Source organism: Scardinius erythrophthalmus (assembly GCF_964197995.2).
Source record: "Scardinius erythrophthalmus genome assembly, chromosome: 22".
Classification (NCBI taxonomy): Eukaryota; Metazoa; Chordata; class Actinopteri; order Cypriniformes; family Leuciscidae; genus Scardinius; species Scardinius erythrophthalmus.
The window spans coordinates 20,153,412-20,171,150 of record NC_138242.1 but is presented as its reverse complement, the minus strand read 5'-3'; the positions used below and the strand labels follow the sequence as shown (position 1 = coordinate 20,171,150).

The 17,739-nt window shown below is 40.0% G+C and overlaps 1 protein-coding gene across 1 annotated transcript in view; it reads right to left on the bottom strand.

Moving 5' to 3' along the window:
• cUnh8orf34 (chromosome Un C8orf34 homolog) overlaps positions 1-17,739 on the bottom strand; it is a gene marked incomplete at its 5' end in the record, with an annotated part of 97,537 nt that overhangs the window by 36,106 nt on the left and 43,692 nt on the right. Inside the window, 2 exons of the mRNA XM_081352261.1 lie at positions 2,014-2,090; positions 8,312-8,447. Coding sequence (XP_081208387.1) covers positions 2,014-2,090; positions 8,312-8,447 — 213 coding nt within the window. The remainder of the gene's footprint in view (positions 1-2,013; positions 2,091-8,311; positions 8,448-17,739) is intronic.

The window sequence follows — 17,739 nt, the reverse complement described above, 5'->3', positions numbered from 1 at the left end:
GAGTCGAGGAAGGCGGTTTTGTCAGCGTCCCCCACAAGTGGCGCTCTAAGACAACCAGGCTAGACATGTTGCGGCCCAGTGCTTGCGCGGTGGTCTTTGTGGCCCTCAGCGCCAAATCTGTAGCACTCCTGAGGTCTTTGAAGGTGTCTGGGTCCGGGCCAGACTCGTCCATAGTGCGGAGGAGCTTAGCTTGAAACACCTGCAGGGTCGCCATAGCGTGGAGTGCAGAGGCGGCTTGGCCGGCGGCAGCATAAGCGCGGCTGGCGAGAGCCGAAGTGGTCCTGCACGGCTTAGAGGGGTGCACTGTTTTAGCCCTCCAACTCCCAGCAGTGGGAGGGCATAAGTGTGCAGCGACCGCTTCCTCTAAAGGAGGTAGAGAAACATACCCTTTCTCTTCAGCGCCGTCGACAGAGGAGAGCGTTGAAGAAGCTGAAGAGCGCGTTCGCGCTGAAAAGGGCGCGCGCCAGCTTTTAGTGAGCTCATCATGAACTTCGGGCATGAAGGGGGCGGCACGTTGACGAGGGGCCTGTTGGCGCCCCGGCAGGTACCATTCGTCGAGGCGGCTTTTGGTAGGCTCAGCTGGGGAAAGCCAGTCTAGTCCCAGTTCTTCGACAGCGCGAGACATGACACGGAAGAGTTCGGCGTCGATGCTCGCTCGAGTGTCAACAGGATCCAGCTGAGAGAGGGGGGCGGGGTCCGCGGAGCCCGACCATTCCTCACTTTCAGATGGCGCCATAGAAACAGCGTCGTCCAGTTCTTCGGACAAACCGAAAGAGACGAGACCTGCCGCTTCAGAAGAGGGGCGTTGGTCGCTCTGTGAGAACAGGACTGGAGATGAAGGCGCGGGCGAAGCGTGCGGGGAGAGACCCGGCGTGCATTCATCCAGATGAGCGCGTTCAGGAGGCCTCTGATCGCGCCGCTTCTTCCTACGGGGCTCACGGGGCGCCGAGGATGGAAGGTGGGCGGGAACACTCAGCGAGGCGGCGGAAGATCTGGCACGGAGCGTGGCAACAGGCATTCCGTCACAGTGAAGGCAGCCGCCTTTAGTGAGCGCTGCCTCGGCGTGCTCAGGGTCGAGGCAGGCAACACACAGAGACTGTGTGTCAGAGGCGTGCAGGGAGACCCCGCATGAGTCACACACGGTGAGCGGCATTTGCAACAACGCCGCGCGCTGTGAAAACAGCGATTTGCTCTCTTAGAATGCTCTTTTTGAGTTAGAAAAAGGATACTCGTCGGATGCCACAGGGAAACGCTCAGCTTGGCAGACGCCGGGATGCGAAGCAGTTCCGCTGGAAGGCTGTTCGACGACGAGCGGCTTCACTCGGAGAGAATCTGCGACGAGGTGAGTCGAAAGCTGAAGGAGATAAAATCTGTCAAATGGCGGATTCTCTGTGTATTTATACTCTTCTGTCACGTGCAGTTTTGCGCGCTTGACTCTGGCAGAGTGCCAAGCGCCCCGATTGGCTCGCACTCCTCTGCTGTTCCGCCATTGGTTCGTGCAGTTGCTTTGCACAAGCCAATCAGCACGCTCACGCGAGCTTCTAGCTCTCGCATGTGCTGCAGCAATGCGTTTTAAAATAAAGGCTTCAATATTCTCGAGAAAAGGAGTTTTCCCACAGCGTTTTCAACGCAGTACGAGAGAACGTTCTCGTAAGGGAACTGTGACAATGTCAGATAAATGCTGTTCAGTGAACTTTCTATTCATCAACAACCCTTAATGTTTTATGGATTTTATAACAATAAATTAGAAAGTAAAAAATATCTTTAAACATACATTTTAATAATATTTCTGTTTTTGCTGTATTTGATCCAATAAATGCAGCCTTGGTGAACCTTAAGAGACTCTTTTTTTCAAAAATATTTAAAACATTTCCAAACTTTTCAATGGTAGTGTATATAAAGTGCAAAAGCCCAATATATTTTCTTTTTGGACAGGATTGGCCTTTTGTGTGGCTTTATATCCCATTAAAAAAATGGGCCCCATGAATTTAAGCGATGACTGTAGGTACTTACAAGGTATTTCTGGCACGGCTTGCTCCGGGACGTGCGGTTCCTCTTCGGGCCTTGCAGTTAGACTGTCCCCTTGAAGCCTAAAAATAAAAAAATTGAGCATTAAAGGCTTTAATTTCAAATAAGTGGCTTGCATTTCTCCCCACAGTTATGATAGCTGTGAAAGATAACAGTGATAATACTATCATGTTCTCCATTCAGAGCAAACTCTCTGCTGAGGCTATGAAAGAACTCTGTGTAATGGATCAGTATCAAATAAAATCTCTATTTTTACCCAGTGTCGTTGCTAGATGAGAACAAGTGGAGACAGTGAGTCTCTATTCATATAAGGTGATGAGACCATGCCAAAGCAGTCTATTTGTCTTATCACTATCAGGGGAGGATGAGGATATGGGCAGGCTGGAATGTAGACAGAGCGTAACATAGGGGAACGCTTGAGACCTGACAACAATCTACTAATCGCCAAACAGTGCAGCTGTCTCAAACACCCATCAATTATGATGCCCTATCTCAGAGGATGCTAGGATTAGGAGCTTTCCTAAAGAGGCTTTGTTCTTAAAGGAGCAGTCCATCCAAAAATGAAAGTTCTCTCATTATTTAATCACACACATGCCATTCCAAAACACAATTTGATACTGCTCTTTACATAAAATGAAAGTGAATAGTAAACAGGTGCTGTCAATCTACAAAAAATTAAGATCTTTTAATTCTGTCAACAGTAACTCCCTCTCAAGTAATTCCAAACCCAAAAGACATTCGGTCATCTTCAAACACAAATGAAGATATTTTTCTGAGAGATTTCTGTCCTTCCATTGAAAGTCCATTCACCCAAAATGTTGACGGTTCAAAATGTTCATAAAGAGATCGTAAAATAAGTCTTCTGAAGAGACATGATCGCGTTGCATGATAATCAGATTTCAATTAGGCTTTTATTCACATATAAACAGTGATCAGTGAATGTACATAGAGCACTCGAATATAGGGCCCTATCTTGCACCCAACGCAATTGACTTTGTACACCGATGCATGTTTCATTCCGCATGTTTCATGTTTCATAGATAGATAGATAGATAGATAGATAGATAGATAGATAGACAATTTATTATAAAAGCATACATCTAGCTTACACATTTACCCAAATTATCATATGCCTTTTTAACCGAAGTTAATTTGGGTGGGTTTCTCCATCCCCAACGTCCCTGACGAGAGCGTTGCTCTCCTTGGCTGTGAACGCTCCTGGCGCGCGCCTGGCAAATCCGCCGTTATAATAGGAATCCTCTTTAGAACAAGCGCGCCTGCTCTTAAAGGGAATGTGAGATGACGCTCTGATTGGTTTATTTCACGTTACGCCCAAACCACACCTATGAATAATGAAGCTCCTTCAGACCAACCCATTTTAGATTTGCGCCTGGCGCAAGAGTCATTTATCCCGCCGGGAAAATAGCAACAGCGCCAAGACCCGCCCACAAAGTTACTTGCGCTTTGCGCTTTGACACTTGCGTTTCAGATCGTTAAAATAGGGCCCCTAGTGTTAATTGGATAAGCAAGTAGGTTCGTCGGTTGAGCTTCCGTTTACCAAATGAGTGATACATTCACTGATCAATGTTTATTTTTGAATAAAAGCCTAAATTAAATATGTTCATCATAAAAAATCAATTGTGTCTCTTTAGAAGACTTAAATTAAACAGTTGATATATTTTATAATCTTTTTATGAACGTATTGAAGAGTCAGAGTTCTGGGTAAATAAACTTTAAATGGAGGGACAAATATTGGGTTTCGAAGATCCTATGGTTTTGGAACAACATGAGGATGAAAAATTGATTTGGAGAACTAACTTAAATTTATTCAAGATGCAAATTCAAATCACCCAAATAAGATTTAGAGTTGTGGCAGAGGGTAAGAGGGCTTTCATTTCAGTCTGTTCCTTTCACTAATCCATTTTATGTCTTTGAAGACTCACAATATAGTGAATGAGTTATATGGACTGCTGTTTTGATGTTGTGTTTATTTGCCATTTTTGGAAGCTATTTGTCCCAGTCCTCTATTAGTCACAATTATGCTTTGTGGCTTAATCTAATGAAGAGCGAGATGCGGGAAGAATGGATACTAGATACTCACAGAGAATAAACAAAGCAACTACACATTAAACATTGATGATGACGAACACAGAAATGGGAAAACTAAAGGCTTATATACACAGTGAATGATAATTAACAAAACTAGTGTGAAACTAATTAGAAACCAAAGTAACAAACAATAATAGAACAGTGAAAACAAACTAAAGCAGTGATGTGTGGCCAGGATCATATCATGTGATTTAAGAAGGAGCATCCATTTAAAACATTTCAGTCTCACAAATTCCCCAGAGGACTGGAAAATGAAGACCTACAGCACGGTAATTGTCATACCTTATTCTTAAACAATGCCGTATTCTCAAACTGTTATTTTGGAGCGGTTTCACTTCAGAACTGTAAATCACCAAATGCTATAGTTACCAAATGATAGGCTTGATTCATTTCACATTTCTCAGCATTGCTATTGCATGCCTTTTCCTGTAAGCAATCAGGACAGTTAATAAGCATGATGACAAAAGAAAACAACCCCTTCTCTTTTTACTGCTTTACCTGCCAGTTCATTGAAGTTTCTGTTCACTTTTGTGGAACAACTTTCTCCCTCAAATTTTTCCCCTTCATTCTTTCTCATATGTAGAGAAGCCACTGAGAAAAAACAGATCTAGTTTAGCCCACCATCTGAGCAGTTCATTTTCGTACAGCATAATTTTTGAATGAGTAATTAAAATAATGATGTTCAATGACTCATACAACCGTGCTTGATCGAGTCAGTCCCCTCATAATAGGAGAGAGGAGTCAGAACTTGGATGCATTCCCATGCTCTTCTAAACATCACAACATAGAAATTAAAACATTTTGACTTTTATAGTATCCAATCCTGTCCTGAACTGAATCAGATGCACTTTTTCACTCATTTACTATGTATTACAGAAGTGTCATATTTGTAGCCATTAAAATGAGCAGATGAAATTGTAGAGTGATTGTGCTACTTCAAGATGAGCTGTTTTCCTAAGCATGTGTGGCTGTAGTCTACCACCTCATCCATCACATTAAGAGGACAGACGCGAGCAGATAAGGAATAAATCCCATGACCTTTCCGTCAGTGGTGCACTATAGGTCAGTGGATCACTGCAGAAGATTTAGTAAGGCTAAGAACACAAGTTTTACACAGGTTAAGCTTCATTTTGACTGAGGTTTGCAAGGGTTTGAGAAAATTTAAATAGAAAATGGTTGTTTCAAATTGTAATAATGTCTGTTTACTGTTTTTACTATATTTTTGATCAAATAAATGCAGCCTGAGGTATAGGAGACTTAAGGAGGCTTGTTTCTGCCACAAAAAAAAAAAAAAAAAGTAAAAAGGTATTTGCGACTTTTTATCTCACAATTCAGACTTTTTTCTAGCAATTGTGAGTTTACATTTCTAACCCTAACCTTTTTCAGAATTGCGTGATATAAAGTCACAATTGCGAGTTATAAAGTCAGAATTGCGAGAAAAAAGTCAGAATTGCTTGATATAAAGTTGTAATTGCGAGATATAAAGTTAGAATTGTGAGATATAAACTCGGAGATATAATATGTGGCGGAAATAAGCTTCCATAGAGACTTCTTTCAAAAACATAAAAAAATACCGACTTCAAATGTATGAACTGTAGTGTATTTTTATAATTTTGTTAATTTAGAATAAAACTTTATTGCCCATATAGACACCACCAATAAATCAGTGAATCCACTGAATAACCTTGAAGGGCTTAAGTATAATGTTACAATTTTTGACTGTCTAACGTCCGGACTTTCCAGACTGCTGTTAAGTATGATGTTCTTCACTCATTGACCACTTGAGATAAATGTCCAGATAAAAGGATTCCTAAGTCTGAGCCTAAGAAAATGTGAAGAATGCTGCCTGCGTCCTCCAAGTAGCCGCATGCCCAGGCAAAGAAATAGAGACGGAAAAACTTTGAGAGAGATGGGCATCAGTTTCCTGACGTTATATACAGGAGCTGCTGCTGTTTGGCAAGTCTATAGGCAAGTCTATACGGTACTGAAGAGATTCCAGGTGTACAAACTGACACTTAGGGCCAGTTAGTGAATCACTGATTCAGTTTGACTGAATTGATCAGGTTTTGTGAAGATCAGAGACAAAAGACTGATTCGTTCATGAATCGGATATCACTAATGTGGAGTAAAAGATCAACAAAATATGTAAGCAGGGTGGCCATATCCACAATCTTGCACTTTTAACCTGTGATATAAACAAATGAACTTCCACATCAATGTGATAAACAGTCGGTGCAAACAGCAAACAAACGGTGATCTCGTGATAAGCGTTCAGCAAACCTACAGCGAGAAGATGTTCGGCATCTCGTATTCTGTAAAGAATGTCTAAAGTATCCGTGGTGAATCTGATTTGGAGCAGAAATGAAAAGCACAAAAGACAAAGCCAAACAAAACAAATGTGGGGTGATGTAGGAGCATGGCAGCCATCTAAACCAGCAGATTCTTTTTATCAGAGCCTGGCATCGGACATGAGCACTGAGTCACCCTATCGCAGCCAACAGTGTGAAATGTGATCATTTTGCCCAGCCACAAACTACAAAACAGGAAATAAAAACAGAAAACAAGTGATAATGAAGATTATCTCTGTGTGAGTATTATGAATACAATCAGATTTCTATAATGCTTTTAAGATATGCATGCTTTCTCTCATCCACAGATGTTTCTTCAACTTTGGACACTTTCATGTCCTGGGGTAATTTTTATTTAAAGGTGCATTGTGTAATATATATTAGGATCTGTTGACAGAAATGTCAATCATATACATAAATATGTTTTCAGTGCTGTATAAAGACCTTACTTAATGAATGGTTATGTTTTTATTACCTTAGAATGAGCCATTTCTATCTACATACACTGCGGGTCCCCTGACATTGAAGTGCGCCGACATTTTTCTACAGTAGCCCTAAACGGACAAACGCGTTTCCTCACTATGTTGTTCTTTGTGCAAAGAAGCTAGCTAAAGTCAGCGAATAAAACACTGACAATGATGAACAAGTAACAATAATATTCGCAATAACTTATCGTTTTACTTAATAATTAAGTAAACCTAATTTCTTAATTTATCTTTGTAAAGAAACCTCATTGCTTAACTGGCTACTCTCTGCTGTCTCAGACGATGACATTTTTCTGTCGGCCACCGTAACTTCTGTTGGTTGCAATTCGCGACCTCACCACTAGATGCTGCTAAAAATTACACAGTGCACCTTTATTTAACAGATTTGAAATTTGGGGGAAATTATTTCTGCTACTTTTTTAAGAGCCTTTTGCCTTTTAAAACCGTTATTACATGTTAAAAAATATTATCATCTAAACAAAGAGAAATAAACAAAGCATTTCATTTTTTTATTGTATGAAAATGATTTAAATACACTATCGTTCAAAAGTTTGGGGTCAGTGAGATTTTTTAACAAATTTTTTTCACACCACTTTCCAGTCAAGTTGTCAGATTATGCAAAATGTGTGAACACATTATTTAATTGTGTTTATTTAGGATACATAAAATTGTAGCAGTGAAATTAGCTTTAGCTAGACAAAGGAGTCCAAAGACAAGAATGTCATTACCACAATCCTTATTTCTGAAACAGAATGCTAATTTGAAACGTTTTGCAAAACACACGGTGTTGGAAATGTTCCTGACTTTAAAAAAATAAATAAAATTCTTCTGTCACAGATAGCCATTTTTCATAGCCAAATTAATTAAACTAGTGAAAGTATGAAAAGTGAGTTTTAAAAGTGTGCATTTTCAAACAATCCAAAGGGCATAGCTGAAGAAACACCCAGATGTGGAGTCTTAAGATAACTGCACATCTCATAGTCACCTCAGTAAGATGAATGTTGCGCATTACCGCAGCATGTAGTCATTCACCTTTAGCTCTCAGAGCTTTAACTCTAGATTGTTGGAATGCTGCGTGTGGCCCTCATATCCGGCTGAAAGGGGTTTGGTTGCGGCCTCTCAGCAAACAGAGGTCAGGATACGTGACTCGTGACTTGACTGAGATATATGGCAGTGCATTCTAGTGTGGACCTGATGATGACATTGTTCACATTGTGTGTACCGCTTGACATGTTAAATGGAGCTTTGGAGAATTGGCAACCCTCACACGTTCTAGTGGTCTGGTGAAGTCATTGAGTAGAGTAGAGCTGTTGGTAAATATTGAGCTGTGCAAATATTTACCTTGCACACCTTGAGCAGATGTTGAGAGTGACTTTGGCCTGGGGTTCTGAACAGTAGGAGCTGCGGCCCTGGCTGAACTTACTGCCAGACGGCAACAGGCCAGTGACTCCCTCCATTCGCAGGTCATCCAGATCCTCTGAAAGAGAGAGAGAGAGAGAGAGAGAGAGAGAGAGAGAGAGAGAGAGAGAGAGAGAGAGAGAGAGAGAGAGAGAGAGAGAGAGAGAGAGAGAGAGAGAGAGAGAGAGAGAGAGAGAGAGAGAGAGAGAGAGAGAGAGAGAGAGAGAGAGAGAGATTGATTTTGTTTGGAGTCTGAAAGATCCTGAGTCTGTGTAAAAAAATAATAAACATTTTAAAATTAACCTATTGTTTTTAAGAATAAAATTAATATGTTATATTATTTAAATTATTTTTTTATTTTAATGTTATTATTTTAATATCGATAAAACAACAACAACAACAATTATTATACAATTTTAACTTAATCAGAAAATTCACTAGCTGGCTTCCTTTACACTGGCATTACAAACAGACTAAGAGAAGGAAAGTAGAGGATGGGAAATACATGAAGAGAGATAAATAAAGCTAACAGCACTGAGTTAGGCAACTCTAGACTCTCTGAGGTTGCTGGTGACCCCCTCACAGCATATGCTCACAGCATGGTGGCCTGCAGCCAGCTAACAGGTGCAGATGGCTGGACCTGAGAGATGTGCTTCTCTTTACACCATAGCTGTAACTCTATAACACACTCTCCAACACGCACGCTGGGTTGTCCCAGGACGTCATTCACTACCCTCCAACTCATTCATTTTTTAAAGTCAGACATCAACCTTCCTAGTATTCCTCAATCAATTCATTATAAACAATAAAACAAAAAAAAAAAAAAAAGAATAAAAGAATGCCTGTTTTCCCATTCCTCTAAAATAAAATAAAAAGATAGGGTCACTAATGACCCAAGGTGTGTAACAGTGTAAGTGTATTTTTCTGCACAACAATAACTGAATCAATGATGACTGAATAAGTACAATTCACCTTTATTCAACAAGGTGGCAATGTCTGATACACAATGATGAAGTGATGTTTCCGCAGGCAGAAAACAAAAGAATAGGAAGTATCATCAGCAAAACTTGAAATGGCTCAGCGATTTACTGCAGAGCGAGTACTGAACGCAATCAAATATTAGTGTCATTGTCACTTGATGGTGGATCTGATGAAGAAGCTGTCAGCGATTAAAATATTGATTTTGAAGATGTTGAAAATGATACTTTTGAGAATATGTTTGAGATCGTGAATATTAGCCAGATGCTGAATGTACTGGGAAATGAGCTCTGATGAGGACAGTGATGATGGTATAAAACATCTGCTCAAACTGAACCCTTCCAAGCTCCAAAAGGTAACAAAATATGCTTATTGTTACTCTAATATCAGGAGAGTTTTATATTATCACGATCCATCCGTGTTAGATATAGATCCGGGTCCCTAAAGATCTGAATATGTAATAATGATTGGAGAAACATTCATGCATTTAAGGGTTAAACAAGTAAGCAAAGCGCAGTTTTTTAAGCTACATATAGATCATTTTTGATATGTTGCTTCTACTTTAACTAATTTTTATATATAATAATTTTATATTATTAATACATTAATAATACAAATAATATAAAAGTATTATTAATATTTTTATTAATAACAATAGGTTAATTTCAAAATGATTGTTATTTTTTTTTTACACATACATCAGGATTTTTTTGGGACTCAATATATAGCAATAAATACTGTATATACACAATAGCAGCCTAAAAGCAAGCAGAAGTGTATATACTGTAACCAATTTAACATTTTGTACCAATTTAGTGTATTTATTATATAATTCAATATATGGTCAGTTGTGCGTGTAATGGCTTTAACATGGCTCATCAAATCTGATTTCACTCAGATTTCACTCTGTTTCATAATGGCAATTTGACAAAGCATGATTCTCACAGGGAGTTTCGTTCTCATGTCACAAACATCATGATCCAGCAAGAACGAGGAGAAACGGGGTAAAGTGAGCTGCGTTCCGTGAGGTCTGCGCCTTACACCTGTGCCTGTGGCTGTAGGTGTTATATACCAAATGTACCACTTAAGCTGAAACCGCACAGCCAATTGACTGCGTGTGGAAGGACACACATAAAAAAAGCACCTTGTAAGACAAGTAAGTGTAGCTAATGGCAGGAATTAGACTTGGCCTATTCATCCACAAAACTCTTACTCGGCTCACTTTACATCTTTCAATTGCCTCGTCATTTTGTTTGAGCTGCTAATGTGGGAAGGGGCCCGCTGGGAAACAACTTATCAGTCGCAATTAAAAGCCCCGAAACACACCTTTTTGTGTTTGAACGTGAGATTCCTCCCATAAGGCTTCGTGCAAGCATGGAGAGCATGTGTTTGTGCAAAAGGGCGGTCCCGCTTGGCACAGGAATGTGGACACTGCCTTGTTCGTGAAATACCAGAGAGTGTGGTGATATTACATGCCTCATTCATCATCACAGGTCTGGTCCAGCTGAGAGAGAGAGCCAGAGGCCATCTCATACACACACGCAGCATTGTACATGAGAACACAGCTGTCCACCGTGAGAAAGTCTTTCTTTTCGGATTATGCTACAGGGTGTGTGGTTCAGCGCTGAGGGGGTAACTCAAGGCAATATGGCAGTGTTTAATGTTAATGCTGATATGAGTTGGCTGAGATGTATCATTTGAGAGAAAGATATATAAGGGAAAACACAAAAAGAGTGCAGGCCAAATATATATTTTTAAGTATTTGAATTGCATATAAAATGTCCATCCCTTTGAATTACACATTTTTAACATGAACACACCATAAACTTGTTGTTAAACTGAGAAGCATATCTGTCAGTCATACATATTAAAGTCAGGCATAAAAATAAATGCATATTTTCAGTATGCATTTATTTAAATTGCTTATGTAACAAAGGGGGATTCGAACTGGGGTCTCCAGCGTAGAGAGGCAGGCTCGCTAACAAGGACGTTAAAGACCACTGATTCTTGCATCAGTTGCTAGCGCACCTCTTGAGACCAGGGGAGTGAGGTTTACATGTACAACTCTTACTGGGCTATGTCCGTTACACTCACCTCTCTAAACCTCACTCCCATCCGGGTCACGGCACCAAATGTAACCAGTCCTATATGACCTGCTCCAAACGAGATTCGAACTGGGGTCTCCGGCGTGGGAGGCAGGCTCGCTAACAAGGACATTAAAGGGGGGGTAAAACACTCAGTTTCAGTCAATCTCATGTTAATCTTGAGTAACTATAAAGTAGTATTGCATCCTTCATATCTCCAAAAAGTCTTTAGTTTTATTATATTTATAAAAGAAAGATAGGCTGTTCCGAGTCTTTCCAGAAAAAAACGAGCGTCTGGAGGCGTGCCGTGTGGGCGGAGCGCCTATAGCTAAAAACACACAGGCATTTGAAGCACGACCGTGAACCTTTATTGTTGGGACTGCTCCATCCTTAAGCATTAGACGATCTGCAAATCGAACTGGGCCTTGTTTATAAAACCTTTGCAGCGCTGCCGATGATTTCCTGTTGAAGCGCGTTGATGTGCGCGGTCTCGCTCTCCTCTGGTCGACGTGTGCGCGGGCGAGCTTTTCCAAGAGAAATGCTCATATAAGGAGTTCCACTCTCGTCTACGTCATTAGATCCACGATCGAAAAAAAAACAGCCGAAACTTGTACCAACCCGGAAGTAAGATTTTCGGCACAGAAATTCTCCGTTATTCGTCCAAAATATTTTTTTTTAAACTTTGGCCATGTTTAGCATGAGAAGCCATCTCTTTAACACTGTAAACAACTCTGAATACATGAAACACCATTGTACCCCCCGTTTAAAGACCACTGATTCTTGCATCAGTTGCTAGCGCACCTCTTGAGACCAGGGGAGTGAGGTTTACATGCACAGCTCTTACTGGCCTATGTCCATTACACTCACCCCCCTAAACCTCTTTGCTTTTTAAAACTAAGCAAAGAAGCAGTGGTAGAAGGATGGCTAGTATGCGCCAACAGAGGGAAACTCTGTATATTCAACACATTCTCATCCTAGGGCGTCATATACTGACGCTTTTGACATTTCGTGTACATCGAACGCACATGGCACCCTTTAGCATCAATATGACACGCACAGAGCTTTGTTCGGTTATGGGTAGGTTTAGGTCTGGGGTAGGGTTAGGGTTAGACCGCTAGGAGGCGCCTTCTGGCCCATATCTATCTGCGTCTCATATTGACGCTAAAGGGTGCCATGTGCGTTCGATGTAGACGAAATGTCAAAAGCGTCAGTATATGACGCCTTGGGATGAGAACGGGCTAGTATGCGCATCTCAATCTAATTTGAAGCTTGTGACATAAATGTGTACATCACCACACATTCAGCTTTGCCAAAACAGGAATAAATGACTTTTTAAAATATATTCAAATAGGAAACAATTTTAAACTAAAAATATTTCACAATATTGCAATTTTTTACTGTGTTTTTGATCAAACAAATGCAGCATTGGTGAGAAGAATAGACTTCTTTCAAAAGCATAAAAAAAAATCATTTATTTCAAACTTTTGACTTGTTTCTTACCCTTTTCATTTATCTTTTGTGTATAACAGTAACTCTTGAAACTCTTGAAACTCTATCAATGGATGGGAAAGACTATGAAAAATCATTGGCTGATATAATCAATGCAAGTTCCGAGTGCTTTTCCATAAGGGGGTTGATGTGCGAGAAACCAACTGTGCCCATAAAAAAAAACATCCTAATTAATTGGGCTTCCATTGAACGTCCTTTTGTAAGTGTTTTCCCACAGAGATTTGGCTAATTTCTTCTTTTATGTGGGCTTAAAGCTGCTTGTTTCACAAATGCACCAATGCCCGAGCCAGAAGTGGACTTTAAGACTTGGAACAGTCCTTCATCGGCCTGACAGGGATCTGAACTCTTGCCATAGTAAAGCAGGAGACTGCAGAGTGGGCTTTTCTTCTATTCCATTTGGAAAGAACTGACGCAGGGGGAAACAAAGGTGTCTGCAGGCACTTAAACGGTACACTGCCATTCCTTAATAAATCTGCCATGACTGCCCATCCAGCAAAGCAGAAAAATAAGACATGACATGAAGACACACATTTCATTGTGATTTGTTAGAGTCTTATCTGAGAATTTAGAGCCTGCCAACAATATAAGACAAAAAGGGTGGCAAGGATTTGAAAATAATCTTGTTAATGGCACACTCAATTTAGTCTGATGTATTCTGAATCCTTTAATCAGCTGGACAATGTGAAAAAAAGTGGTCATTACCCTTGCAGACCCATCACTGACTTAATGTAATATAAGACATAAAAGCCTTTAACAAAAAAAAAAACCTTGAGCAAAAAACGATAAACAATATTGTTGAATTACTGTTAGATCTATTTTTTCCCAACTGATGAATGATAAAAAACTAAAAACAGCCAATCAAAATCCATTCCGCTTTAAAGAGCTCTAGCATTTAAAGCGACAGATGACAAACCTGCAGTAAGCACTTAGGATAAACAGAGCATTATCGTACATTGGTGAGGACGCTAATATAGTTATTGTTATGGTTATCTTTGTAGTTATTGCTCTTGGTGTGAACGGGCCTTAGTAATCTCTAATATTATACATCTCTCAGTATACCATTGAAATGAATTACATTAACTGTTAAAAACTGACAAATTTGGTTCCATGTATGTACTGTAAGTGTCTTAAAACAGATCCATTTCAATTAGCATCTAGCCTTAAAAAGCAGCTGCCTATGTAGGCTCACTAGCTTTTAGAACAGGTCTAATGGTATGCTACCAAATACAGTAACCCGTATATATCATAAACATGCTGTCTGCTGTCTCAGAGTCACACTAGATGTTTTAGATGTATACGACTTGTTTAATCTCTAACAGTTCAGAGAATACCTCATCTACTGTACCTCACATGCACCATACAAATGATACCTTTATATTGCACAAAACATTTTGATAACGCTGAAAAGCAAAATACCAGCAGCTGCACACATCCAGACAAAACAAGAGCACAGCATCTGTGAGAGTGTGCGTTTGCGGCAGTCATGCGTTACTGGAGTGTCACTGCATACCTTCAGTGTGGAATAAATCAACTGCTGGGGATGCTGAGCCCCTGGAGTGAGATGGAAATTATTATCCAAACAACGACGGGAGTGATGACAAGGAATTTCTCCCTGTAATTGTTCACACCAACCGAAGCACTACCAAAGTGTGTGTGCCTGTTCTAAACAAAGTTTCCATGTTGTTTAATGCACCAAAGAAAGTCTAAACAACGGGGTTATTATAGTTAACCAAAACTAAGTAACAGTAAGTTGCTTAAAATAAAATGGTTAAGTAAAATAAAATCTAAAAAACGTAAAGTTTCAGCTAGTTGCCAACATTTTCTTAATGTACCAAAATAACTTAAACTAAAACTGAAATTAAAATGAAGACACAAAATAAAAAAATAAAAAACTATTTAATAATAATATTAATTAATATTAATAATATTAATTAATAAAACTATAATAGTATCTCAATGGAACTAAAATAACACTGCTACACAAATGCACCAAAAAATTTAGTCGAAACAATTGTCACTCAGAAATTGCTTGTAAATTTCTGAAATAATTACAAAGAAAATGCAAGTAACATTGAATTAAACGTGTAATTTTGAAGTAGAAAACCTGTAATGGTATTTTCTTGTAAAACATACACCAATAATAAACATGTTTTTGGTGTATGTTGAGCTTATTAGTCACTATTTGTAACTCATAATTGAATAAAGTACAAAGTGCATTAAGTTCTTCAGACTGTTGAATCCCACCAAAAGTTACATATATTTATTTTAATATATTTCAGAAGATGTTTAAGATGTAATTCCATAATCACATAGCCATGGACAGTAAACTATAATAAACGCAGACTGCGCAGGCAGACATGACGTTTCCCAATTTAGTTCAAAGTTCTCCATGGTTTATGTTCCATCTCTAGCTCATAATTATCAGAGCCGGGTAATTGACAGAATTCACTGTAGAGAAGTTCTAGACGTCTCAGACTTTGCACACTTTCCGCATTTGTGTTTCATTAAGACTAAAATGCTACGTTCCAGCACTGTGGTTTAGTCCTCACATACATACACCACTTTGAAGTGAGTGGGAAAAGCAGTTTTGTTTTGCTTTGTAATGAAAACAATATTTTAACTACTTTCATAATTACGGCCCTGAGTTGCCCCTTTCGTTCTCTAAAAATACATTTGCCCCCCATGCTGCAAAAAAATTCATGTCTGTCATGGCAGGCGATGATGAATGATCTTTCAAAGTTTATATCTAGAGTTAATGAAAGACAGGATTAAGTGGAGTTACACATGACGCCGAGGATGATGAGGTAGCTGAGGACTAGAAGACTCTGAGGCGCTGACACTTCAGAGACAGTACACAATCTTGTTTAAGAATCAATAAGTTGAATAAGTTTATGTACAATGGCAATTGTTAAAAACTGTTTATGAATGAATGATTGATTGTGAAAATCCTCACAGGTTATAACTGTAACCCTTGTTCCATGAGAAGGGAAGGAAACACTGTGTCTAAGACAACACTATGGGAACCCCTCTGCGTGATAGCGTCTGAAGCATGTGTGAAACTAGACCAATCCTGATAAAAAGAAGTCGTCTATATACAGTAGTTGAGAACATGAATGCCCTGGAGTCTCAAGGGAGCCAGTGCTGCGTCCATGCATTTCGTGAAGGTGTGAGGGGATAGCGCTAGGCCAAACCGAAGAACCGGATATTGGAACGCTTTGCCCGCAAATATGAACCCTAAAAAATTCCTGTGTTGTTGAAGGATGGATATGTGGAATATGTGGTGACAAACCAATCCTCTGACTTTATTTGACTCACAATCAACGGGAAAGTTAACATCTGAATATCCTCAGAGACTTATTCAAGAGCCGAAAATCTAGAATGTGACACAACCCCCAATCCTTCTTTAGAACAATGAAATACAGGCTGTAGAACCCGGACTGCCTCTCGTGAGGAGGAAAGGCAATACCCGACCCTGCTCGGGGTCCACGACAGTCTTTAAATACCCTAAATCTTGGTGGACAGGACCCGAACTGGATTCTGTAGCCTTTTTTCACTATACACAGGTCCCACTGAGACACATTGGGTAGAAGTTTCCATGCTAGTCTACTAGGGGGACAAACTGCAGGGCCGCAACGAGATTCTGCGATTTTCTACGATATTTTGGACCCCAGTATGAAAACCTAGGCCCTAAAAGAAACAAAATCTCAATAATCTGCCAGACATATTTAGCATTCCCTAAAGGTAAAGGTAAAAGACAGTAAAGACCTCATAAATCAAGTAACTCATTCAACAACCCCTAAATTTATGTTGCATATCCGGTATATAGACGCGCACTTGACTGCAAACATGCTTGACTGTTGATAGCAGGGGTGATGTTCCTGTTATCACATCATGAGGACTAAGAAACAAATCTGAGGAACACAGACACACACAAACTCTCTGATAAGAGTTACAGGGGCATTGTGTGCAAAATAACATTATCACAAGATTACAAAACAGACCATTCATATCCACGACTTCTTCAGGACTCAAACATGACTCACTGTATTTGTTACTAATATGATTTTTGGAAATGTTTGTTGTTAGGTCTATGGGTTCGTTCTTACAAATACATCACATTTTGAGGTTTTTGCTCTACTATAAATCCCTAAGGGTCCGTGGGTTACTTCATGCTCTCACTGGTTCTTTTCAGCTGTCTTTCAGTTTTAATAAATGGCTCACTTTGGCCTACACAATAAATCTTTGAGCTGCGGCTTGCAGCGTCTTGGCACGACTGCACACTTCCCGATATTACGTAATCCATCTGCAAGTGTGTGGTAAAAGCCATATAAGAGCAATAATTTCTCATGAGGGACTTTCTTTCCGCCTTATCAGTGTATCAAAGATACCATATAGTTGCCACAGCCAAGCCTCCTTGATGTGAAAGAATGAAGATCACTGTAATTTACACCAGCATTTTCCATCATCACCGGCATCCCTGAAAAACAACTGTACATCCCGGGCACAGTGGTGCATCTCTGTTATTTGTTTATGCCGTTGCCAGGGCAACTGTTGTGTCTCTGCATCCTGGAGAGAGTTCTTGGCGTCGGGGAAGAGCAGAGGGTGGCGGCAGCTGCCAAGGACATCACTAACAAAAAAACAGCGCCCTGATTGCTTAATCCACTTCCATCACACCACATCTATAAAATACCAAGAGTTGGCGTCATCTGGGGGGTTAAAGCGAAACAGATCAACACGATAACCTGCAACTCGATACCGAAAAAATTATGCCACTTGCCAGTAAAATAGGATGTAAAATAG